The 26893-nt window shown below is 34.2% G+C and overlaps 1 protein-coding gene across 7 annotated transcripts in view; it reads right to left on the reverse strand.

Annotated features, from left to right (window-relative positions):
• Nucleotides 1-26893, reverse strand: part of KANSL1L (KAT8 regulatory NSL complex subunit 1 like) — a 155769-nt gene that overhangs the window by 77003 nt on the left and 51873 nt on the right. For all 7 annotated transcript variants that reach the window (XM_061187057.1, XM_061187049.1, XM_061187007.1 and 4 more), the window contains exons 4-5: nt 15394-15591; nt 10385-10506 (exon numbers count right to left, since the gene is read on the reverse strand). In XM_061187057.1, the coding sequence (XP_061043040.1) occupies nt 10385-10506; nt 15394-15591 (320 nt within the window). The remainder of the gene's footprint in view (nt 1-10384; nt 10507-15393; nt 15592-26893) is intronic.

Below are 26893 nucleotides of genomic sequence, written 5' to 3' on the forward strand. Positions count from 1 at the left end.
AAGCTGTAACTCCAACAAATATTTGTATACCCACATTCATAGAAGCATTATTCACACTAGCCAAAAGGTGGAGGAAGCAACCCAAATGTTCATACAAGGATCAATGGATAAACAAAATTGGTCCAAATAAAATAGCAACTCAGGGCCTGGGCGCTGTGGGGGAATCTGTTCTTAGGGACTGGATGCCTCTGCCTAGCTGAGTCTAGTGCTAACTTTCCCCCTCCCTCCCTAACAGGTTCTGAGTAGTGCCTGAGACCTGCTCCACAGGGCTTAGGCATGGGACTGGGGATGCAGAAGTGGTCTGCCCTTTTCTGTTTTCACTGAACAGCTTGTTCTAAGGGAGAAGGAAGTGGGAGAGATCTAGATTGGCTGAGGGAGATTGGGGGGGGGGTCAGGGAGGCAAGTGTGTTGTGTTACTATGTCAATAAACTGATTTAAAGTTTAAAAAAAGGTCTATACATAAAACAGAATTTATTCCTTTAAAAAGGGAATGTTGACACAAGCTACAATATGGATGAACCTTGACAACTTTATGCTAAGTGAAATAAGGCGGTCACAAAAGGATAAATACTGTATGATTTCACTTATATGAGGTACCTATAGTAGTCAAATTCATAGAGATATAAAGTAGAATGGTGGTTGCTAAGAACTGGGAAGAAGGAAGAATGTGGAGGTATTATGTAATGGATATAGAGTTTCAATTCAGGAAGATGAAAAAAGATCTGGAGATGGATGATGGCAACTATTGACAAAAATGTGAATTACTTAATGCCACTAAACTTAAAAATGGTTAAAATGGTAAATTTTATGGTATGTACATTTTACCAGAATTTTAAAAATTCTTACTCAAATGATGAATTTTCTTACCTTCACATTTACTTAAATACATAAAATGAATACTATTTATATGCTTAATAGGATATCTTCAGAAAGTGCTTTGTGATTAAGTGTCAAGCTTGAATAACATTAATTAGACTAAGTCCTTACTCCTGAAAAGCTTTAAGTTTGAAAGATGTTTCGTTCATATAAAACTATATGTAAAGAAAAAAAATACCAATAATATTGGAAAAACAGAAAGATACAAGAAATAAAACTAGGCCTTATTTGCCATTTTACTCCCAGAGTCAAAAGGTTCATAAACAAATAAATTTCACACTGCTTCAATACAGATATCCCTAAATCAAAACTTTTTCATATATTACTATAATGTGAAATTATATATCCTATTAATTTTCAAAATCTATGGTAACATTCTTAAATATGAGTAATATAAAATAATCTGTTAAATTTATAGAATTTCACTACTATGCATTTATTTCATTAAAAATTCAATTAAATAATACTTTAATAGTTTTACAAATATCACGTACTTTTCACAATATAGTTAAGATACTAAAAAAACAAAACAAAAAAAAACCCTTAGAAACCACATACCATCCTTCTTCAGGGGTAGGCTTCTCTGCTACTGAATAAGGAAGGGAATAGAGGAAAACACAGGGAAGGGGCTGTGTTTTACTTGTCAATGTCTATCCGAACCTTTACCAAACTCCTTCAGCCGCCTTTCCTACTTTTAATTTAGCTATAGTCACTTTATAAACAACTGCATCTACATCCATTTTAATCTCTTTCACTCCACTTTCAAGGAACAAGTAGATTTCTCCTGTCATAAGGTCCCTCCATAATTCTGTGGTATGTATCTCTACATTTCCCATCTCTAGCTCTTTCCCTTCTCTTTATTTTAATACAGATGCTTACATTTCTTCCATCTTAAAAACAAAAAATACCTTCCTTGACTTTGTACATACATTTTATTACAGCCTTTACAGTCAGCAGCCTTGAAAATATAATCTTGACTCCTGTCTATTTCATCTCCCATTCCCTTAACCCACTCTCATCTCTCTCTCTGTCATGCCACTACACATTCTTGCTAAGGTCTCAACTTATAATTGACAAAACCAAGAGATATTTTTTGGTACCTCTCTTTGACATCGGACACAACGACCACATATCTTCAAAATTTTCTACTTTTCCTTCAGTGTTATTACTCTCTTATCTGTAATATATTCCAGTTTCTAGGTTCCTGGTTAAATATATTTGTATATTATGGTATAAATTATCATAAATAGAATTTTTTACAAAAATTTTAATGAGACCTGGAGTATCCCCCAAATCGTTTGTTTCATATAAGTTTGCTTGTTATCTGGTACCAAGACTTATTAAACTTAAAGATCAATTATACATTTAAAAAACTCTAACATTCTACATTTTCTCACCTCTCCGAGTTGATGAAAGGTAGCTGTATTACATTTTCTAGCAAATGTTAAAAAATAAATACAATCTTTCCTTCAAGGGAAATATAATATTTTGATAGCAAATGTGAAAATAAGTGCTTTTTGAAAAAAACTCATGTACAAAGGATTTGGAAAAAATGATGATTGTTGTCAAAAATAAATACATTAGTGAAATGAATAAAATTAATTAAAACACATATATCAGCACATTTCAAAAACTGGAGGATGAATTTTTATCTGTGCTTAAATCTATCAAAGAATTTTAGTAGGTTTTGAACCAGTTATAAACTTTCAAATTAGTTTGTACGAATGACTACTTAACATCAGGAAAGATGGCAGTTACTAGCTGATTTCAACAAGAACCTTTGACTATTAGTAGATAGGACTGAAAAAGTATCATGATTTAGTAAATACAGCCAATGGTACATTTCTTTCATTTGTTTTTTTAATTTTTAAATTAAATTTTATTTTTTTATACAACAGGTTCTTATTAGTCATCAGTTTTATACACATCAGTGTATACATGTCAATTCCAATCGCCCAATTCATCACACCACCATCCCCACCCTCCTGCGTCTTTCCCCCCTTGGTGTCCATACGTTTGTTCTCTACATCTGTGTCTCAACTTCTGCCCTGCAAACCGGTTCATCTGTACCATTTTTCTAGGTTCCACATACATGTGTTAACATACGATATTTGTTTTTCTCTTTCTGACTTCACTCTGTATGACAGTCTCTAGATCCATCCACGTCTCAACAAATGACCCAATTTCATTCCTTTTCATGGCTGAGTAATATTCCATTGTATATATGTACCACAACTCCTTTATCCATTCATCTGTCGATGGGCATTTAGGTTGCTTCCATGACCAGGCTATTGTAAATAGTGCTGCAATGAACATTGGGATGCATGTGTCTTTTTGAATTATGGTTTTCTCTGGGTATATGCCCAGTAGTCAGATTGCTGGATCATATGGTAATTCTATTTTTGGTTTTTTAAGGAACCTCCATACTGTTCTCCATAGTGGCTGTATCAATTTACATTCCCACCAACAGTGCAAGAGGGCTCCCTTTTCTCCACACCCTCTCCAGCATTTGCTGTTTGTACATTTCCTGATGATGCCCATTCTAACTAGTGTGAGGTGATACCTCATTGAAGTTTTGATTTGCATTGCTCTAATAATTAGTGATGTTGAGCAGCAGTTCATGTGCTTCTTGGCCATCTGTATGTCTTCTTTGGAGAAATGTCTATTTAGGTCTTCTGCCCATTTCTGGATTGGGTTGTTTGTTTTTTTAATATTGAGCTGCATGAGCTGTTTATATATTTTGGAGATAAATCCTTTGTCTGTTGATTCGTTTGCAAATATTTTCTCCCATACTGAGGGTTGTCTTTTTGTCTTGTTTATGGTTTCCTTTGCTGTGCAAAAGCTTTGAAGTTTCATTAGGTCCCATTTGTTTATTTTTGCTTTTATTTCCATTACTCTAGGAGGTGGATCAAAGAAGATCTTGCTGTGATTTATGTCAAAGAGCGTTCTTCCTATGTTTTCCTCTAAGAGTTTTACAGTGTTCGGTCTTACATTTAGGTCTCGAATCCATTTTGAGTTTATTTTTGTGTATGGTGTTAGGGAGTGTTCTAATTTCATTCTTTTACATGTAGCTGTCCAGTTTTCCCAGCACCACTTATTGAAGAGACTGTCCTTTCCCCATTGTATATCCTTGGCTCCTTTGTCATAGATTAGTTGACCATAGGTGTGTGGGTTTATCTCTAGGCTTTCTATCTTGTTCCATTGACCTATGTTTCTGTTTTTGTGCTAGTACCATACTGTCTTGATTACTGTAGCTTTGTAGTATAGTCTGAAGTCAGGGAGTCTGATTCTTCCAGCTCCATTTTTTTCCCCTCAAGACTGCTTTGGCTATTCGGGGTCTTTTGTGTCTCCATACAAATTTTTAGATTTTTTGTTCTAGTTCCATAAAAAATGCCATTGGTAATTTGATAGGGATTGCATTGAATCTGTAGATTGCATTGGGTAGTATAGTCATTTTCACAGTATTGATTCTTCCAATCCCAGAACATGGTATATCTCTCCATCTGTTGGTATCATCTTTAATATCTTTCATCAGTGTCTTATAGTTTTCTGCATACAGTTCTTTTGTCTACCTAGTTAGGTTTATTCCTAGGCATTTTATTCTTCTTGCTGCAACGGTATATGGGAGTGTTTCCTTAATTTCTCTTTCAGATTTTTCATCATTAGTGTATAGGAATGCAAGAGAGTTCTGTGCATTAATTTTGTATCCTGCTACTTTACCAAATTCATTGATTAGCTTTAGTAGTTTTCTGGTGGCATTTTTAGGATTCTCTATGTATAGTATCATGTCATCTGCAAACAGTGAAAGTTTTACTTCTTCTTTTCCAATTTATATTCCTTTTATTTCTTTTTCTTCTCTGATTGCCGTGGCTAGGACTTCCAAAACTATGTTCAATAATAGTGGTGAGAGTGGACATCCTTGTCTTGTTCCTGATCTTAGAGGAAATGCTTTCAGTTTTTCACCATTGAGAATGATGTTTGCTGTGGGTTTGTCATATATGGCCTTTATTATGTTGAGGTAGGTTCCCTCTATGCCCACTTTCTGGAGAGTTTTTATCATAAATGGGTGCTGAATTTTGTTAAAAGCTTTTTCTGCATCTATTGAGATGATCATATGGTTTTTATACTTCAATTTGTTAATATGGTGTATCACATTGATTGATTTGCATATATTGAAGAATCCTTGCATCCCTGGGATAAAACCCACTTGATCATGGTGTAGGATCCTTTTAATGTGTTGTTGGATTCTGTTTGCTAGTATTTTGTTGAGGATTTTTGCATCTATGTCCATCAATGATATTGGACTCTAGTTTTCTTTTTGTGACATCTTTGTCTGGTTTTGATATCAGGGTGATGGTGGCCTCGTTGAATGAGTTTGGGAGTTTTCCTTCCTCTGCAATTTTTTGGAAGAGTTTGAGAAGGATGGGTGTTAGCTCTTCTCTAAATGTTTGATAGAATTCAACTGTGAAGCCATCTGGTCCTGGACTTTTGTTTGTTGGAAGATTTTTAATCACAGTTTCAATTTCATTACTTGTGATTGGTCTGTTCATATTTTCTATTTCTTCCTGGTTCAGTCTTGGAAGGTTACACCTTTCTAAGAATTTGTCCATTTCTTCCAGGTTGTCCATTTTGTTGGCATAGAGTTGCTTGTAGTAGTCTCTTAGGATGCTTTGTATTTCTGCGGTGTCTGATGTAACTTCTCCTTTTTCATTTCTAATTTTATTGACTGAGTCCTCTCCCTCTTGTTCTTGATGAGTCTGGCTAATGGGTTATCAATTTTGTTTATCTTCTCAAAGAACCAGCTTTTAGTTTTATTGATCTTTGCTATTGTTATCTTTGCTTCTATTTCATTTATTTCTGCTCTGATCTTTATGATTTCTTTTCTTCTGCTAACTTTGGGATTTGTTTGTTTTTCTTTCTCTAGTTCCTTTAGGTGTAAGGTTAGATTGTTTATTTGAGATTTTTCTTGTTTCTTGAAGTGAGCTTGAATTGCTATGAACTTCCCTCTTAGAACTGCTTTTGTTGCATCCCATAGGTTTTGGATCATCGTGTTTTCATTGTCATTTGTCTCTAAGTATTTTTTGATTTCCTCTTTGATTTCCTCAGTGATCTCTTGGTTATTTAGTAACGTATTGTTTAGCCTCCGTGTGTTTGTGTTTTTTACGTTTCTTTCCCTGTAATTTATTTCTAATCTCATAGCATTGTGGTCAGAAAAGATGCTTGATATGATTTCAATTTTCTTAAATTTACTGAGGCTTGATTTGTGACCCAAGTTGTGATCACTCCTGGAGAATGTTCTGTGCACATTTGAGAAGAAAGTGTAATCCTGATGTTTTTGGATGGAATGGCCTATAAATATCAATTAAATCTATCTGGCCTATTGTGTCATTTATAGCTTCTGTTTCCTCATTTATTTTCATTTTGGATGATCTGTCCATTGGTGTAAGTGAGGTGTTAGAGTCCCCCACTATTATTGTGTTACTGTCGATTTCCTCTTTTAGAGCTGTTAGTAGTTGCCTCATTTATCGAGGTGCTCCTATGTTGGGTGCATATATATTTATAATTGTTATATCTTTTCTTGGATTGATCCCTTGATCATTATGTAGTGTCCTTCCTTGTCTCTTGTAACATTCTTTATTTTAAAGTCTATTTTATCGGATATGAGAATTGCTACTTCAGCTTTCTTTTCATTTCCATTTGCATGGAGTATCTTCTTCCATCCCCTCACTTTCAGTCTGTATGTGTCCCTAGGTCTGAAGTGGGTATCCTGTAGACAGCGTGTATATGGGTCTTGTGTTTGTATCCATTCAGCAAGCCTGTGTCTTTTGGTTGGAGCATTTAATCCATTCACGTTTAAGGTAATTATCAATATGTATGTTCCTATGACCATTTTCTTAATTGTTTTGGGTTTGTCTTTGTAGGTCCTGTTCTTCTCTTGTGTTTCCCACTTAGAGAAGTTCCTTTAGCATTTGTTGTAGAGCTGGTTTGGTGGTGCTGAATTCTCTTAGCTTTTGCTTGTCTGTAAAGCTTTTGATTTCTCCATCGAATCTGAATGAGATCAGTGCCAGGTAGAGTAATCTTGGTTGTAGCTTCTTCCCTTTCATCACTTTAAGTATATCATGCCACTCCCTTCTGGCTTGTAGAGTTTCTGCTGAGAAATCAGCTGTTAACCTTATGGGAGTTCCCTTGTATGTTATTTGTCATTTTTCCCTTGCTGCTTTCAATAATTTTTCTTTGTCTTTAATTTTTGCCAATTTGATTACTATGTGTCTCGGCATGTTTCTCCTTGGGTTTATCCTATATGGGACTCGCTGTGCTTCCTGGACTTGGGTGGCTATTTCCTTTCCCATCTTAGGGAAGTTTTCAACTATAATCCTTTCAAATATTTTCTTGGGTCCTTTCTCTCTCTCTTCTCCTTCTGGGACCCCTATAATGTGAATGTTGTTGCATTAATGTTGTCCCAGAGGTCTCTTAGGCTGTCTTCATTTCTTTTCATTCTTTTTTCTTTATTCTGTTCCGCAGCAGTGAATGGCACCATTCTGTCTTCCAGGTCACTTATCCGTTCTTCTTCCTCAGTTATTCTGCTATTGATTTCTTCTAGTGTATTTTTCATTTCAGTTATTGTATTGTTCATCTCTGTTTGTTTGTTCTTAATTCTTCTAGGTCTTTATTAAACATTTCTTGCATCTTCTCGATCTTTGCCTCCATTCTTTTTCCGAGGTCCTGGATCATCTTCCCTATCATTATTCTGAATTCTTTTTCTGGAAGGTTGCCTATCTCCACTTCATTTAGTTGTTTTTCTGGGGTTTTATCTTGTTCCTTCATCTGATACATAGTCCTCTGCCTTTTCATCTTGTCTATCTTTCTGTGAATGTGGTTTTTGATCCACAGGCTGCAGGATTGTAGTTCTTCTTGTTTCTGCTGTCTGCCCTCTGGTGGATGAGGCTATCTAAGAGGCTTATGTAGGTTTCCTGATGGGAGGGACTGGTGGTGGGTAGAGCTGACTGTTGCTCTGGTGGGCAGAGCTCAGTAAAACTTTAATCCACTTGAGTGCTGATGGGTGGGGCTGGGTTCCCTCCCTGTTGGTTGTTTGGCCTGAGGCAACCCAACACTGGAGCCTACCTGGGCTCTTTGGTGGGGCTAATGACAGACTCTGGGAGGGCTCACTCTAAGGAGTACTTCCCAGAACTTCTGCTGCCAGTGTCCTTGTCCCCACGGTGAGCCACAGCCACCCCCCACCTCTGCAGGAGACCCTCCCAACACTAGCAGGTAGGTCTGGTTCAGTCTCCCCTGGGGTCACTGCTCCTTCCCCTGGGTCCCAATGCACACACTACTTTGTGTGTACCTTCCAAGAGTGGAGTCTCTGTTTCCCCCAGTCCTGTCGAAGTCCTTCAATCAAATCCCACTAGGCTTCAAAGTCTGATTCTCTAGGAATTCCTCCTCCCGTTGCTGGACCCCCAGGTTGGGAAGCCTGACATGGGGCTCAGAACCTTCACTCCAGTGGGTGGACTTCTGTGGTATAAGTGTTCTCCAGTCTATCAGTCACCCACCCAGCCGTTCTGGGATTTGACTTTACTGTGATTGTGCCCCTCCTACCGTCTCATTGTGGCCTCTCCTTTGTCTTTGGATGTGGGGTATCTTTTTTGGTGAGTTCTAGTGTCTTCCTGTCGATGATTGTCCAGCAGCTAGTTGTGATTCTGGTGTTCTCACAAGAGGGAGTGAGAGCACGTCCTTCTACTCCGCCATCTTGGTTCCAGTCTCTCATTTGGATTTATATACCTTTATGAGGTATGTTTTTCCACTATGACAGTTATTTAAACCAAATATTCAAACAAATGCACACAATTCCATTATTATTATGGGTTAGTGTAAACAATGACATGTTTCATCTACTAGACTGTAAGCTATTTAAAAGTGGAGATTTTGTCTTCATCATTGTATTCCTAGGACTTTGACTATATGACATACAGTAAACAGTTATGCAATAAATACTTTGTGAATGAATGACCAGAAATATAGGTAAGTACATTAAAATGAAAATTAGTACACACACACACACACACACACACATACATGTATAATAGTGTAATGCCTAGTTAGGTAAACAAAATATTACCTAAAATTGACTTAGCCCAAGATCACAATCTGATGGTGTTTAATGGCTCAACTTATAAATATGACTTTCTTAATGAGGAAATGTTCTCATAAATGAAGATATCATAGTTATCCTATATAACATATGAGAATCTTTCCTTTCAAAGTGAATCATCAGTGCTATAAAGAATGAATATAAAGTTAACAAAAATAAAGCAAAACCAGTAGAATAACTGTTTCCATAATAGAACAATGTAAACATGACCCAGCACAAACAAAACTGTAAAAGTATTAAAAATTAGACTTTTGAAATAATAAATTAGAAATAAAAATAAAATAACAGCATTTTTATTTTAAGACTTGGTTTATATCCACTAGTCTCATTAAGAAGCTGATAGCTCCTTCACATAATTTTCATCATGGTATGAATCTTCCTTTCATGTTTTATTTTTTAATTTAATAATAAATCATATAATTATTAATATAAGTATTTCTGATACTAAATTACACTTAGTTCTTTTATGGTACTTAAAGCAAAGAAGCCCTCACTGCAATTTTATTTGAAAAAAAAATTAGATGCACACACAAAATAATATTCTAGTAGCTTTTTAATTCTAACTGCATCTTTAAAAGGAAAGATTCAAAGAGAAATGTAAGCAAAATAAAGAAAACAAATGCTGTTCCCAAAGAGGATTCATAATATCTATATTTTTTGCTAACATGATATAATAAATTGCTAAGGATTATAGGAATTATTTTACTAATTACATTTAGTAAAAAATTTACCTTATAAAAGCTGAGATACAGAATGAGTCATTTAGGGGAACTTCCCTAGCGGTCCAGTGGGTGAGACTCCCTGCTCCCACTGTAGGGGGCGCGGGTTCGATCCCTGGTCAGGGAACTAAGATTCCACATGCCGTGCAGCGCGGCCAAAATAAAAATAATAAAAAAAAAAACAACACCAAAATGACTCATTTACAACATGAGTAAAACTTAAGCTGAATTTTATGGATGATATCTACCAATCAATCTTCCATGCCCAAACTATATGTAGGGTCTTTCTCTCTTAAAATGTATTGCAAGGGCAGTATGGAGCTGAAGACTATAAAATGTATAAAATGGAAGGTATATTAAATATGGCAGTACTTCTGTAGCAAATGGTATCACTGTTTTTCATTTTTAGAAACATTATAAAACTTCCTGGAAAGCTTTTTCCCTCATTCTCAGGTTTATAGTGCCCTTAGTTATGAAAGTTTGATGTTATCTAAAAATGTATCCATGATTTATTGATTGTACTCTAATAATGCTTAAGTAAGAAGAAAAAAGAAGCTATAATACTTAAAAGATCAAAACAAAATAAAAACAAAATAAGCAAAGCCAAATTTAGAAGCAAAACTATCCCACTGACACCTACCTCCTGGAAATGCCATTAGCCAGACATTTACGGCTACAGGATTTAGAGGAGAGGGGTGATGATGTTGGGGACAAGTTGAGAGGGGCAATCAAACTGCTGATGATCTCAGTCAACTGTGCGCTCTGCAACAAAACAGTAAATCTTTTACTACTGCTAAGCAAAGAATATGGTTAAATCTCAGAACTTTAGTGCCTATTAAAGTTTAACTTCTCATGAAACAAGTAAGTGTTTATGTTTTAGTAAATATTTTACTCTACAAAGACAATTTACACCATTACTGATTTTTCCATTATTATAAATAAATCTACATTTTAAAGTACTCCTTTTTTTCCATATCCTTTTTTGCTTCAGTTCTTTTGTCTACTCATCCTATCCTCTAAAACATTTAAGCTCAGCTGATAGAATCTACATAAATATTTTCTTTGAGGCAGCCAAATTAATAATAACAAACTCATAGCTATAATTTATTAAGTGCTCATTATGTGCCAGGCACTATACTAAGCACTAAACATAGAATATTTCTAATCTTTACAACTAACCTGCAAAGTAGATAATATTAGAACTACTGATACTACTATTATTAAAATCAATTACAGATGAGGAAGCTGAAGCAAAGACAGGTTAAGCAGCTCGATCATGGATTATAAAATTGGTAAGAAATGGAGCTAGGATTCAAACTTAGGCTTGAATCCTATACCATACTGCTTCTCAATATTTTTCCTAATTCGAATATATCAGTTTTTTCAGGTACCCCAAATTTTCACTGACCCTTATCCCAAACTTATATGTAAGATATTTGTAATATACAATAAATATTATATTATTCTCAAAACAGTCACATACAACAATTATAATAAGCATAAGCCACATCAATGGAAAACAGTACACTTCTACAAAAGAATGACAACATTTTTCATTACACATGTAATCCATCATAGTTCATTGTAGAAAAAAGGGAAAGTATGAAGAGGTTTCAAAAATGAAAAGAAAATAACCTGTAATCATATTTCACAGAGAAAACCATTGCTAATATCTTGGTATATATCCATACCCCAAGAAAAAACTTTTTATTTTGAATATATGTGAGCATGAGTGTATGTACAACATGCACACATGCACACACACATCCTTTTAAGTAAATTATGCTGCATCAATTTTCTAAAATCTGGTTTTCTTACTTAATATAGTGTGACTATATTTTTAAAATACATAGACATATTTCACTGTTTTATTAACTGAAAGATATTCTATTCTAAAATAGAAGGGCATATGGAATAATTATTTTGCAACTCTTCATTTGTATGAAACAAATAACATGCTATTAGAAATGAGACTAAAGAATATGATAGAGCTAAATATAATATTTGAACTCTTCAAAAAGTCTTCCATGAAAAAGACCCTGAAATGTTTTCACCACTTATTTTCTTGAAAAATAATACATATCTAAAGACTTTATTTTTTAAATTATTACACATTTTTAGATTAAAGTTAGTTTTCAAAATCACCAATACATTCTTTATCCATCTATCAAGTATTCATTAATTTGGTCATACAAAGAAATTTATAGAGTACACTCTTCTCATTGTTCCACCTCCAAAAATATCTAAAAATCTTCTTAGCTATTGGAGGTCGCTAATCAGTATGTGTGAATAATTGGTCCAGAGTGACAGCGTCACAACCAACCTCCAGCTTTACCCTAACAACCACCCCACTCCTGCCCAATAAAACCTCATATTGAGTCCATATTTGGGATAGAAAATTCACGGTAAAAATGAATATAAAAGTAAAATTAGGAGAGGCATAATTTGAACTCTGAAAAAAAAATAATCAATTTTAAAAGTCAAAACACTTACTAGCTATTTATAATAAGGTTTCTAATGTAAATATACCAGTGTGAAATTTATTTTAAATTATCTGAAGTTCTAAAATAATGTCACCTTTCAATTTATGAACAAAATATGTTATCTAATAATGGAAGTATGCATTAATACTATGAATCAATGTTATTTTTTAAAACACATATCAGTCTACAACCCAATAGTGCCTTTATATCTTAACTGCCAACTCTTTAGTTGTTTTTGAGGAACATAAATAAGTTTGGTAAGCAAAACATTCCTCTAACAGTAAACTTAATCAAGTCAAAGGATTACCTGATCTATATTCAAGTTCCACTATGGTAGGCAAACAGTTATATACCAATAGATTATATTTTAAAAAATATGTGTAATACCAGGCTTGCCACCCCTTCTTCCATTTACTCACCCCTAGACTGTCTTCTTCAATGAGTATTTGAAAACAACTTAATATTTAATTGGCCTATAAAAACATTATTAGCATATGTTTCAAGAGCACATTACCTGTTCACAGGTAATTTATAAATGACCTCTACAAGTGATTGGTGCTGCCCCTTTCTGCATCCTTTTCCTCTCCATGTCTAGAGCCATTAGTATTCTCACAACTCCTGGTTCCTTTCCCTCCCAAAGCCTCTGACACTCCTGTCAGCAATGGGACTTAAAATGAACATGATACCCAAGGCCACCTTCATAGGTGAGCAACCTGTGCAGTAACATGGGGCTGCACTCAGAAGGATCCCATGTTTGGTTAATGCTCTGCTGTCACTGGCTTAAAACTTAAAACTGTTTTTAACAAAGGGCTGTGCTATTTTGCCCTGGGCCCAGCAAACTAGCCAGTTCTGATGTGAACTCAGGTCCAACCAAACAAACTGGTGCTGCCAAGGAGAAAGAAAAAATACAAGAGGGACTTCCCTGGAGGTCCAGTGGTAAAGAATCTGCCTTACAATGCAGGGGAAGTGGGTTCGACCCCTGGTGGGGGAACTAAGATCCCACATGTTGGAGGGTAACTAAGCCCGCAGGCCACAACTACTGAGCTTGCATACCTCAACGAGAGAGCCCACCTGCCACAAACTACAGAGTCCATGCACTCTGGAGCCCACAGGCCACAACTACAGAGCCCATGCACCCTGGAACCCATGCCCTGCAACTATAGAGAAAAAAAAACCCGCACACCACAACTAGAGAGAAGCCCGAGCACCGCAAGGAAGAGACTGCGTGCCACATCGAAAGATCCTGCGTGCCTCAACGAAGACCCCGCGAGCCGCAACTAAGACCCGACACAGCCAAAAAAATAAATAAAATAAATAAATATTAAACAAAAAGAAAGACAAAATACAAGAAACCTCTTTCCAAAGGATAAGTAGTGACCTACAGGTAAAAAGAGTCAAAGGTCTGACTGATCAAGTGCTCACGTTATTCTGTGTGAAATAACTAGGATCAAACTGAAAAGGTACTTATCCTAAGGGATGAGGGGAGGGAAAAAAAAAGAGGGAAGAGGAATATAACGAGTATTGATTGAAAACACCACTTATATAGTAAAGTGCATTCCAGTTTAACACCAGATAATTACAAAATAACTTTCTGAATTATAAAATATTCATAATAGTATTTTGACAATGCATTGGAAATTGGAAAATTAAGAAAAACTCTAGGCAATTGCAAACTTAACGAATATGGGGTGGGAGAAGTTACTCCACATTCTGACTTACCAGGATTAAGACAGTAGTAATCCGGTACTAAATTATTTCACAATGTATGTCAGAAAAACAACAACAACAACAACAACAGAAAAATTAAATATGGGCAGGGATGAGAATACATATTTACCCACTGGAATAATGTAATCATGCAGCTATGGTCCCAACTGAGTATATTCTGGCAGATTCAATATGGTTGCAAGTTAACAAACTCTTAGAAAGCCAGGTTTGTTTAAGAGCCACCAAAGTCTAAATTAAAATAAATGGCTTATATTTTTTCTATTTCCTTAGTTTTTTGATTAATCTGCTTACCAAATAAAATACTTTATTTATATTATATTCAGTATTTTAAATGTATCTAAGTTTTTGCACATTTAATATTTTGTAGATATTAGTATCAACATAATCAGCTTTCAAAAAAGTCTTACTGCTATTTTTCATTAAGTTCACATTGGGCTAATAAATTTACTGTGATTTGCAGCGATGTGTTTTCCTATTCAAGTACAAGTTATGACTCAATTATTCTTATTTTATGTAATGGAGTTGATATTTATTTTTTTATAAAATACCTTCATATTGTCTATTTCTATACATTTGATATTTTGGCTATTATATATGTAACCTCTTCTTCATTTAAATTTTATAAATAATATGAAATAAATTTTAAATATTAATCTTGCAAAAAAAGTTTTGATTTCAAAGGATAAATATAGGACAGAATGATTAAATTTCTGGAGTCATCCATAAGAGGATTTAAATACCAGGAAAAGCTTTGGAATCAAAGTAATTTATTAGTTTATTAGACTCTCTATTTCCACGATCATTTTTTAATGAAAGAATCCATATTCTAATGTTATCTTTCACTAAAACTTTCTATCAATAAATTAATCAAACACCCCATTCAGATCTATTAAGTGGTACCACTGTTCTTTCCCCATGAGAAAAGTCCAATGATGAGCTATTCTGTTAGAAAACAAGATTTTCCAACCCTAGTATAAATGAGCTATCACTCTATAGCTATGTACCAACACTTTACATATTATATTTATTTATTTAATGTATTTTAATATTTTAAAAATTTATTTATTATTTGGTTGTGTAGGGTCTTAGCTGCGGCTGGCGGGCTCCTTAGTTGTGGCACGTGGGCTCCCCGTTGTGGCATGCATGTGGGATCTAGTTCCCTGACCAGGGATCAAACCCAGGCCCCCCACATTGGGAGCATGGAGTCTCAACCACTGTGTCACTGGGGAAGTCCCACATATTATATTTAAATAACCTTAATTATATCAATATTATAATAGAGACTATATATACTAAATATTTTAATTGCATTTAATGTCAAACGGCCAACTTTAATAACCAATATCTTAAGCAGAGACACACGTTTATTTGAAGAGTTTATAAAATCAATTAAAAGTCATTTTGATGCCATTCACACTTTACTCTTACTTCACATTACCTGTTTTTCTATATTGCGAAGAAGTAGTGTAGGGCTACTTGGTGACATTTCAAAATCTTGCTCTGGTAAAGGATCTTGACTCTCCTGAGGAATCTGGGGATTCCCTGTAGTGTTTAATGAAGCAGCTTGGTCTGCGAATTGGATTTGCTTTTTCAAAATGTCTTTTGGAAGTCGACATTCTTCTAGGATCACTATCCCCTAGACAAATAGCAATTAAAGAGTTGCAATGAAAACAAGTTGACTGCTAGATCAACTTTAAGATTACAATGCTCTCGAACCATGCTTTTTATTATTCCTTGGAAATCAGAAAATAGACATTTGGAAGTACAGTTTAACTCTGTAAAAAAGTCGCTGATTTAAAACATGTGCAGCTAAAATAACGTATATTTGATGGGTTAGGCTTGCAAAATATTGTCATAAATTACATACAAGAAGTTATTTTTCTTACTGGTTTTAGTTATTAGCATTAAAAGCATGATACATTTAGAATAAAGTAAAAGGCTTATATGCAGAATATGAACATTTCTGGCTAAAATTTAGAACATTTTCAGATATAACCTTCTGATATTTTGGTCACTAGCATTTCCACTTGAGTTCTGTATTTAAGCACTCCTAATTTCATAAATCAAAATATCAAAGTTACAAACATCCAAACAATAATCTAACTTTATATTAACTTCTTTCAGAGCACTCTAAAGAACCCCAACCCTGTTGCTGCCAGCCAGGGTTGGCAGGACTGCACCACTGAGAAAAAGTACTCTCTAGGCCAAAGTTCTCATTGCTTACAGAGTAGACGAGTTATTAATAAAGACACAGGTTTTCAACTTTGATGGAGTATTTTCTGAAATGTAAGTAACTGGAGAAATGAATAGGGATCTAGCTGCCTCTGTACTCCCTGCCTACCATTCATACACACACATTCCTCAACTGGCTTGCTGAACTTTCCCCACGTTCCCTAGCTTCTTCACTCCAACTGTCCTCACCCTTAAGTCCCTCAGAAGTAATGAAGACAGGAGAGAAAGGGGAAAAAGGATTGCACAGATATGATCTTAATGGTTTCACAGTTCTCGTCATAAAATTTCTTCCCTTCCTACCCCTTTTACTACACTTACCCCTGCAAAGAATAATACATATTACTATTAAATATATGTGTGTGTATGTGTGTGTGTGTGTGTGTGTGTGTGTGTGTATATACACACACACTATTTTTGGGGCAAAATGTCAATAAGTTCCTATAGGCTAGTTGGAAAGGTATTAAATGCCTAATGTGGCTAAAATATTATATTCTTGGAATGAAAAATAGACTAAAACATTAATATAAGCATAGAGTATTTCAAGATGGGACAAATTAAATAATTGCTGTGGGCTAGCTTATATCATGTATAAGTACTATACATAGGATGGAAACCACCTATAGATTATATGTCATATATAAGTAGTCTTAGTTTACACTATAATTTAGAGAATATATCACTTTAGAATTAATATATTCAGATATTGTATTAAACATACATTTTATTATTTTATAGTAATATATTACAAATTATGCTTGGTAAAAGTAACATTTTCTTTTTTACTTATACTTGTAACAGTGCTACTAACTTTTACAAAGATAAAAAGACCCAACTGTTGATCCCATCTCAACGACTATTTTCATAGAATGCACAAATACGGCTGTCAAGAAATCTGAATAAATATATTTAAAAGAAGTTTCTGTTTCACTTGATATTTTAAAAATTAAATTAGACTTGACAGACAGTATCATCAACCCAAAAGCTCTTGAAAGTATCTGAAATGTCTACTCAAAATTTGTACAAGTCTCTAGTAGGTTTTTCACAAGTATCTATATACAAAAGAATATAAGTTTTCACTATATTAAATTAATTATAATTCTATTTGGTTTGATTACAGTTTATATTATGGGCCAGGCTTCTGTGAATTACCCTGATTTCATAATCCCTACTTACAGTATTGTTTCTATGCAAAAATTGATTCTGAATTTCAAAAAAGTAGTATAAGAATACTACCTTTTTATAAGTAGGAGGCCTGCTATAGTTAATTCATTGAAGAATAATATTTTAAAGATTCAACAGGGGAGACACTCATAGTCAACTTCATAACCTATTTTGTTCTCTCAAACTGTTGCCCTGGACAAAACTCTCACAATGTAAGAATGGCCCATGGTTTTTCTCTGCCATAACTGAGAATAGAGAAGAAAGGGAAGATTAAGTCCTCTGGAGACAAGGCAGAAATAATTCCTCTTCTTAAAAATCAGGAAAAGAATATACATGTGTTGGGTCACCATGATGTATATTTTACAGTTTTGTTTGTTAATTATAACTAAATTAATCTGAATTCTCTAAAAGATCAGGAAAGTAGTCTAATGATAGATAAAATAAGGTAAATAACAAAGACATAAAATTTTTTTAGAAGGATGAGTTGTGTTAACTGAAACAAGTGAAAACCTTAGCATAAGATGAAAACAAATCAGCTGCTCAGAGAAGACAACTATTCCTGATAATAACACTAGAGAGATCCCCACCTCCACTCCCAGGGTCCTCATAGAGATGACATAGTGTGAAAAAATAAACAATTGCCTCAGTGAAACAGGAGGTAAGGGGGAAGGGCACAACCCTTAAAAGAATGATGTAGCCATAGGACATGACAAAAACTGGTTAGAACCAGCTAGGTCCAAGATGGTAGAATATTCGACTTCCAGTGGACCTTGAGCCTCATCATAGCTCTTTTAAATACATTAGCATGCTAAATGACACACCCATCAGCGCCATGACGGTTTTGAGGCCAACCATAAAAGGTCAAAAAGTGGACAGTGGCCCTATTCCTGGAAATCTTCGCCCTTTCCCTGAAATAGTTGGAATAATCCACCCACTCATTAGCCTATGAAATTACCCAGCCCATAAAAACTAACCACGCTGTATTTCGGGGACTCTCGCCTTCTGAGATGCCCCACACTCTGTCTGTGGAGTGTGTTTCTCTCTAAATAAATCCACTTCTTACCTATCACTTTGTCTCTCACTGAATTCTTTCTGCAATGAGACATCAAGAACCTGAGGTTCACTAAGTTCTGAGACCAAGTGTGCTCTCAATTAAAAGATCGTGGGTTCAAGTCCCAATCTGGGTCTGGCCAGGTTTGAGTCCCAGCCCATGGGTTCAAGTCCCAGTCTGCGTTCTGGCTGGGTTCGAGTCCCAGCATGTGAGTTCAAGTCCCAATCTGGGTTCTGGCTGGGTTCAAGTCCCGGCCAATGGGTTCAAGTCCCATTTGAGGTGCACGGTTTCATAAGCAACATATTTATTATTTATATAAAGTCATCAAAACTAATTTTAAGCAAAAACTTAAATGAAAACTTTAAAACAAAATGTACAATTTAAGATGTGGAAGACCCTATTATAGGATAACAAAAGAAATCTAAAGGGGAAATCATTTAATATAGGATAGCCAGTCTCTCTAACAAAGAAAAACTATTTTAAATTTTTTTCTGAAAGTGAGAAGAAGCTGTTATCTCAGTAAAAGCTGGAGCAGAGAAAAAGAGAAATATGGCAGTTGTAGTGTGTTGACAAAGCTGTTGCAAGAACAAGGTATGGTATGTTGCTAATACCTGCTTTCTTCTAAGAATTTACGCAAAATTTAGACCACCTGGAGTGTGTCAAAGAAGGGGCAAATGACACATTTTAGGTCATTTGTCCCTTATTTTACACTACTATAACACTGTGTGTTTCCCGACCAGAGACACAAAAGTAACACTTATTTTAAAAGGCTATTTATAAAAGAGCATTTCAATTTCTTTCCCCTTTCCTTATCTCTAATTTAACTGAGAAGAAAAGTTTCTTTTTTCCTTTCAAGATACATTAAATAAAAAGTTCTGTCTCACTTAAAATGCATTAAACCACTCTTCTCAATTTTTTAATTACAATAACTCAAGAAGGTATTAGAGCAAAAAAGTGTTGTTTTCCCTATTCAATACAATAATAACTCAACTAAACTGCACATAAATAAGCAATTAAACATCTTAATTTTTAAGAAAGGTAAGCAGAAGCTATCAAAGTAAAGAAATATTGTATTTTGATAGCATAATTATAATGATATCTTCCATAAAATAAACATAATATGACTCTTAAGGGAACAAAGGGCCAGAATCACATCTAGCCTGAAACAAGAAAAAATGTAAGGCTACATAAGTTATTGCTGGAAAGATTTATTTCCTTAAAATAATTTATTACAAATAGATATTATATAAACATATAATCAAACTTCAAAAAATGTTTAAACAACAAGTATAAAGCATTGCTTAGAACACAGAGAATATTAAAATACCCTTTCTCAAGTCAAAGCAAAATGAACCAGACTGCCTAGATTCAAATATAAAACTTAGTTATCAATTCAACTAGGAACCCACTTTCTTGGAAATTTCCAAATTGCTTTAAACTTGATTTGTTCTTAGAACTCTACTGGCTTTTATAAAAACTACTTGTGACATCTTTCAAAGAAAATCATCAAAGAAAACTATCTGGTGATCTTGAGAAGATTGGGAGATCACTACAACTTAAGGCCCAGGTGAAGACAGTTAAAAAGGAGAAAGAGTAACTGAATAGGAAACTTCCATCAGGAAACTATTCCTGAACACAGTTGCCTCAAATCCGACAGACAGAATGGGTAAGCCTAAGTTTCTATGTCTAAGTTTCTACCTTCCTACAGAGATCACCACCAAATTTTACAAAGCATTAAACAATATTCATGACTTCCTAGCTTCCTCTCCCATCCCTGCACAGCTCAAAGTTTCTGCTCCTTTGAATACATACTAATTTGTCATTCCTAAAACAGATCATGTCGTATGCCTTCAAAATTTAAGGAATCCCTTTTCCAGTTCCATAGGTTCATTAAGCAAACTACTGTTTATCCTCCAAAATCATACTGAGGCATCACCTCTTTACTGGTGTATTCTCTGACCTGCAAACCCCTAATGACAGAGTGAAACATTCTCTCTATGCCACATCTATATCTTATTAAAAACACATATCATTCCACATATTGCATTATATTGTAATCAACGATATTTACATGCTCTATCTCCCCTACCAGAACATATACTCATGATAGGCAGAATTTAAAATTCACTAATATTTATGGATGTGCACACCCTAGGTGGGGTTAGGCTAACTACATGGTTTGAGGACTCTAATTCCTTCCCTTCTCAGCTATTTTGTTTCAGACCAGTCACCATCAACCTTATAATATTATCTCCATTATGTCTACAGTTTCACCATGTAGAATACAGTTTCTCAAAGGTAGAATTTTTTTTGTTTTTAGATTCCACATATAAGTGCTATCATATGATATTTGGCTTACTTCACTTAGTATGAGAATCTCTAGGTCCATCCATGTTGCTACAAATGGCATTTTTTCATTATCATTCATCAAAATGATACGAATGAACTTATATACAAAACAGAAACAGACCCTCAGACATAGAAAACAAACTTATGGTTACCAAAGGGGAAAGAGGGGGAAGGATAAATTAAGAGTTTAGGATTAACATATACACACCACTATATATAAAATAGATAACCAACAAGGACCTACTGTATAGCACAGGGAACTATACTGAATATTTTGTAATAACCTATAAGGAAAAAGAATCTGAAAAAACTAGATATATATGTATGTATAACTGAATCACTTTGCTGTACACCTGAAACTAACACATTATAAATCAACTATACTTGATAAAATATATATATGTGTGTATAAATACACACACACACACACACACACACACACACAGCTCATAAAGCTCAATATCAAACAAATAATCCAATCAAAAAATTGGCAGAAGACTTGAATAGACATTTTCCCAAAGAAGACATAAAGATTGCTAACAGGCACATGAAAAGATGCTTAACATCACTAATTATTAGAGAAATGAACATCAAAACCACAATGAAGTATGCCCTCACACCTGTCAGAATGGTTACCATCAAAAAGTCTATAAATAACAAATAAGTGTTAGAGAGAATGTGGAAAAAAGGGAGCCCTGGTACACTGTTGGTGGGAATCTAAATTGGTGCAGCCACTGTGGAAAACAGCATGGAGGTTCCTTAAAAGACTAAAAATAGAGTAACCATATGATCCAACAATCACACTCCTGGGTATATATCCATAAAAAGCAAAACCACTAATTTTAAAAGATACATGCACACCAATGTTCATAGAAGCATTATTTACAATAGCCAAGACATGGAAGCAACCCAAGAGCCCATCAACAAACGACTGAATAAAGAAGATGCAGTGTATATGTACATATATATATGTATATATGTATTATACACAATGGAATACTACTCAGCCATAAAAAAGAAAGAAATATTGCCATTTGCAAAAACGTAGATGAATCTAGAGAATATTATGCTTAGTGAAGTCAGACAAAGACAAATATATATGATATCTCTTATATGTAGAATCTAAAACATAATACAAATGAATGTATATACAAAACAGAAACAGACTCACAGACATAGAAAACAAACCTATGGTTACCACAGAGAAGAGGGTGTGGGGAGGGACAGATTCGGGGTATAGGATTATTAGATACAAACTACTATACATAAAATAGATAAGCAACAAGGATTTACTATATAGCACAGGGAATTATACCCAATATCTTGTAATAACCTGTAATGGAATATAATCTGCAAAAATACTGAATCACTATGCTGTACACCTGAAACTAACACAATACTAAAATCAACTATACTTCAATAAAAAATTGCATTAACAGTCAAAAAAAGATAGAAAGAGATATTTAGCAATATTTAGATTAAATAGGACTTATGGGATTGCATAAGAACTCTTTATATTGTTACTTCTATGGGAAAATATACTTCAAGTTCCAAGTAAACAGCCTATAATTTGGGGGAAACAATATATGCTTAAGCTAGGGAAATTCTGTGTTAAATTTCCCCTGATGGGAAATAAAACAGTATTTATTTCTGTAATCATTTGCTCAATTTTTCCCCCATTAGACGAAACCCTAAAAATATAAGAACTCTGTTGGTTTTATTCATCACTGTATACCCTAAGCACATATTAGGCACCTAATAACTGTGTGTGAAAGGAAAGAAGGGAAAGAATGAAGGAAAGGAGGAGGAAAGGTAGAAAACAAGGAAGGAAAGAGAGATGAATAAATTTTATTTAAAAAATTGCTATAATATAATAGCATAGCTTTAATTGCCATTTCTACATCTGCATCTTCTTATAAACCTGCCTTCTCCAAATCTCATATTTCTAACTCTATCAGGACATCTCAACATGAACATCTGACAGAACTTGCAAATCCATGTGTGAGAAAGTTAGCTTATTTTTGTCAAATTCCCTATAAAATAAGCACTTTTTGTCCTCTCCTGGAAACAGCAGTTCAATAATTAAGAGGGGAGATCATGGTGATGTTTACACAACTATATATTTGTCAAAATTCAGCAAATTGTACAGTTAAAAAGGTGTACTCTGAAAACAAGATAAAGAAAGATAAATCCATAATTAAACACCTGTTAGTTTAAAAAATGTAGGAAATCAAATAAACAAGAAAAATTTTAAGTTACCAGCTAGAAAGGACAGAGTACTTACATAGGAAAAACAATTACATTGATAGTAAACTGCTCATCATTATAAAGAAAACAATGAAATACTATCTTTAAAGGCCTAAGGGAAAATAACTATCAAATCAGAATTTTCTATCAACCTAAAATATCATTGAAGAGTGAGGGTAGTATAAAAGTATTTTAGGACATACAAATACAAAGAGAGTTTAAATGTTCAGAGATTAATATCAAAAAATACTAAAGAATTTACTTCAGCAAGAAGCAAACCAAGAGAGAAAAGATAAAGTAGCAGATACTGCATACTCTTCCCAGTACCCATTTTCCTCTTCTTTTCAAGACCCCACCCCTACCGGAGTTTTAGCTACACATACAACTTCTCAGTGAAAGACAGTATTATTCAGCTTTCACTCCTACACATGGAGTGTACTCATGCTGTACTCATGTGGCTAAGTTTGGGCTAATGGAGTGTGAAACAAAGTAGTGCAACTTCCAAGTCACATCCAACTTAAAGACAAACTATACCACACTTCTCTTCACACTTCCCGAGAGCACAAATGAGAAGACTACAACCCTGTTCAACAGTGCAGTCAACACACCTGAGAGTATGTCAAAGAAGCAAGACAGAAGGAACCTGAGTCCCTGAATGATCTTGTTCAACCAAGTTGCTCTACCAGCATGTACTCACTCTTTATTTTTGAAGCATTATGTATCTTTATAAAGCCATTATATTTGTGAGTTACTTTGTTACAGAAGCTTACTCTGTAACCTAATTTTATAGACAGAATACAAAAAAATAGTGAGCATATTTTTAATGAAATCTGTTAGAAATGTAATTAATTACTGACTGTAAAATAAGTAACTAGATTGAAGCAGATATATATAATGCATAGTTAAATAGCATTAAGATCCATATCTTAAGAAAAAAGAATATAAAAATACTGAGTACTTTTAGTCATTGTTAGAATTATTTGCTCTTAAGGAAGTATGTTACAAACTAGGAGTAATGACAAAGAATAAGACTATAATGTATAGCTTTCAGAAGAGCAGAGAGAGAAGAAAGGAATAAAGCAAGTTCCATCAATCCAATGAAAGACAAGTGAAAAACAAAACACAAAGAGAGGAAAATAAAAGAAAATCAAAATTAAAACTACTCAGAGTGGATTTTAAAAACCTAGCTAAATGTACCTTATAAAACAAACACCTGGAAGAAAAAAAAAATTGTATCTACCAAATAGCATTAGTATTTCAAAGTGTAAGAAGCAAAAACTGACAGAATTACTAGGAGAAACTGAAAAATTCAAAATGATGACAAATATTAATAAATATATATCAAATATATATATTAGAATTGAAAGATCTAGATATATAAAGATATAGCAGACGTATACAACAAAGTCAACCAGTTTAATAGAGAATTCTATAATCAACAAATAAAGAATATACATTATCTCTACTACACATTGAGCATTTACAAAATTTGATTAGTAGTTGGTCACGAAGAATGAAATCCAGGGCTTTCCTGGTGGCGCAGTGGTTGAGAATCTGCCTGCCAATGCAGGAGACATGGGTTCGAGCCCTGGTCTGGGAAGATCCCACATGCCGCGGAGCAACAAGGCCCGTGAGCCACAATTACTGAGCCTGCGCATCTGAAGCCTGTGCTCCGCAGCAAGAGAGGCCACGATAGTGAGAGGCCCATGCACCGCGATGAAGAGTGGCCCCCACTTGCCACAACTGGAGAAAGCCCTCGCACAGAAACGAAGACCCAACACAGCCAGAAATATAAAAATAAATAAATTAAAAATTAAAAAAAAAAAAAGAGTTGTAGTCGCTTTAAAAAAAAAAAAAAAGAATGAAATCCATACAAGGTAATCAGTTCACAGATTACAATGCACTTAAATGACAAAATACCAAAAAACAATAAAAGGACTCATGAGTTCAGGAACATAAAGATGTATTATTAAATAACTCAGGTTAAAAAGGTAATCACATTGGAAATTAAAACACATTAAAAACAGAACAATGAGAGAACTAAATACATGCTATGCACTCAAAGTAATACTTAAATATGAGTTGAAAATAAGAATTATAAGGCCAATTAGAAGACACAGAGTGGCTGAATGGATACAAAAAGAAGACCTGTATATATGCTGTCTAAAAGACACTCACTTCAGATCTAAAGACACACACATACTGAAAGTGAGGGGATAGAAAAAAGTATTCTATACAACTGGACATCAAAAAAAGCTGGGGTAGTAATACTTATATCAGACAAACTAGACTTTAAAATAAAGACTGTTACAAGAGACAAAGAAGGACATTACATAATGATCAAGGGATCAATCCAAGAAGAAGATATAATATTTATAAATATATATGCACCCAAAATAGTAGCACCTAAATACGTAAAGCAAATACTAACAAACATAAAGGGAGACCTCAACAGTAACACAATAATAGTAGGACACTTTAACATCCCACTTATATAAATGGATGAATCATAAAGACAGATAATCAATAAGGAAACACTAGCCTTAAATGACATATTAGACCAGAGAAACTTAATATAGATAGATAGATAGATAGATAGATAGATAGATAGATAGATAGAACATTCCATCCAAAAGCAACAGAATACACATTATTTTCAAGTGCACATGGAACATTCTCCAGGATAGATAACGTGCTAGGCCACAAAACAAGCCGTGGTAAATTTAAGAAAATTGAAATCATATGAAGCATCTTTCCCGACCACAATGCAATAAGACTAGAAATCAATTACAAGAAAAAAAACACAAACACATGGAAGCTAAACAATAGGATACTAAACAACCACTGGATCACTGAAGAAATCAAAAAAAAAAAAATACCTGGAGACAAATGAAAACAAAAATACAATGATCCAAAATCTAAGGGATGCAGCAAAAGCAGTTCTAAGAGACAAGTTCATAGCTATACAAGCTTACCTAATAAAACAAGAAAAATTTCCAATAAACAACCTAACCTCACACCTAAAAGAGGTAAGAAAAGAACAAAGAAAACCCAAACTTAGTAGAAGGAAAGAAATCACAAAGAGCAGGGCAGACATAAATGAAATAAATACAAAAACAAAAATAGAAAAGATCAATGAAACTAAGAGATGGTTATTTGAAAAGATAAAATTGATAAACTGTTAACCATACTCATCAAGAAAAAAAGAGGGCCTAAATCAGGAAAATCAGAAAAGAAAAAGAAGAAGTTACAACCAAGAACACATAAATACAAACGATCGTAAGAGACTACAATAAACAACTATATACAAATATAGTGGACAACCTAGAAGAAATGAAAAAACTTCTTAGAAAGGTACAATCTCCCAAGACTGAACCAGGAAGAAACAGAAAATATGAACAGACCAATAACCAGTAATGACACTGAATCAGTAATTAAAAAAAAAAAAAAAGTGCCCAACAAGCAAAAGTCCAAGACCAGATGGCTTTACAGGTGAATTCAACCAACGATTTAGAAAAGAGTTAACACCTATTCTTCTCAAACAATTCCAAAAAATTGTAGAGAAAGGAACACTTTTAAACTCATTCTACAAGGCCAGCATCACCCTGATACCAAAACCAGACAAAGATATCACAAGAAAAAGAAAATTACAGGCCAATATCACTAATGAACATAGATACCAAAATCCTCAACAAAATATTAGGAAACCAAATCCAAAGATACATTAAAAGGATCATATACCATGATCAAGTGGGATTTTTCTCAAGATTTTTGTAAGGATTTTCAACATATGCAAATCAATCAATGTGAAACACCACATTAACAAATTGAAGAATAAAAACCAAATGTCATCTCAATAGATGCAGAAGAAGCTTTTAACAAAATTCAACATCCATTT

Source organism: Eubalaena glacialis, chromosome 1 (assembly GCF_028564815.1).
Source record: "Eubalaena glacialis isolate mEubGla1 chromosome 1, mEubGla1.1.hap2.+ XY, whole genome shotgun sequence".
NCBI lineage: Eukaryota > Metazoa > Chordata > Mammalia > Artiodactyla > Balaenidae > Eubalaena > Eubalaena glacialis.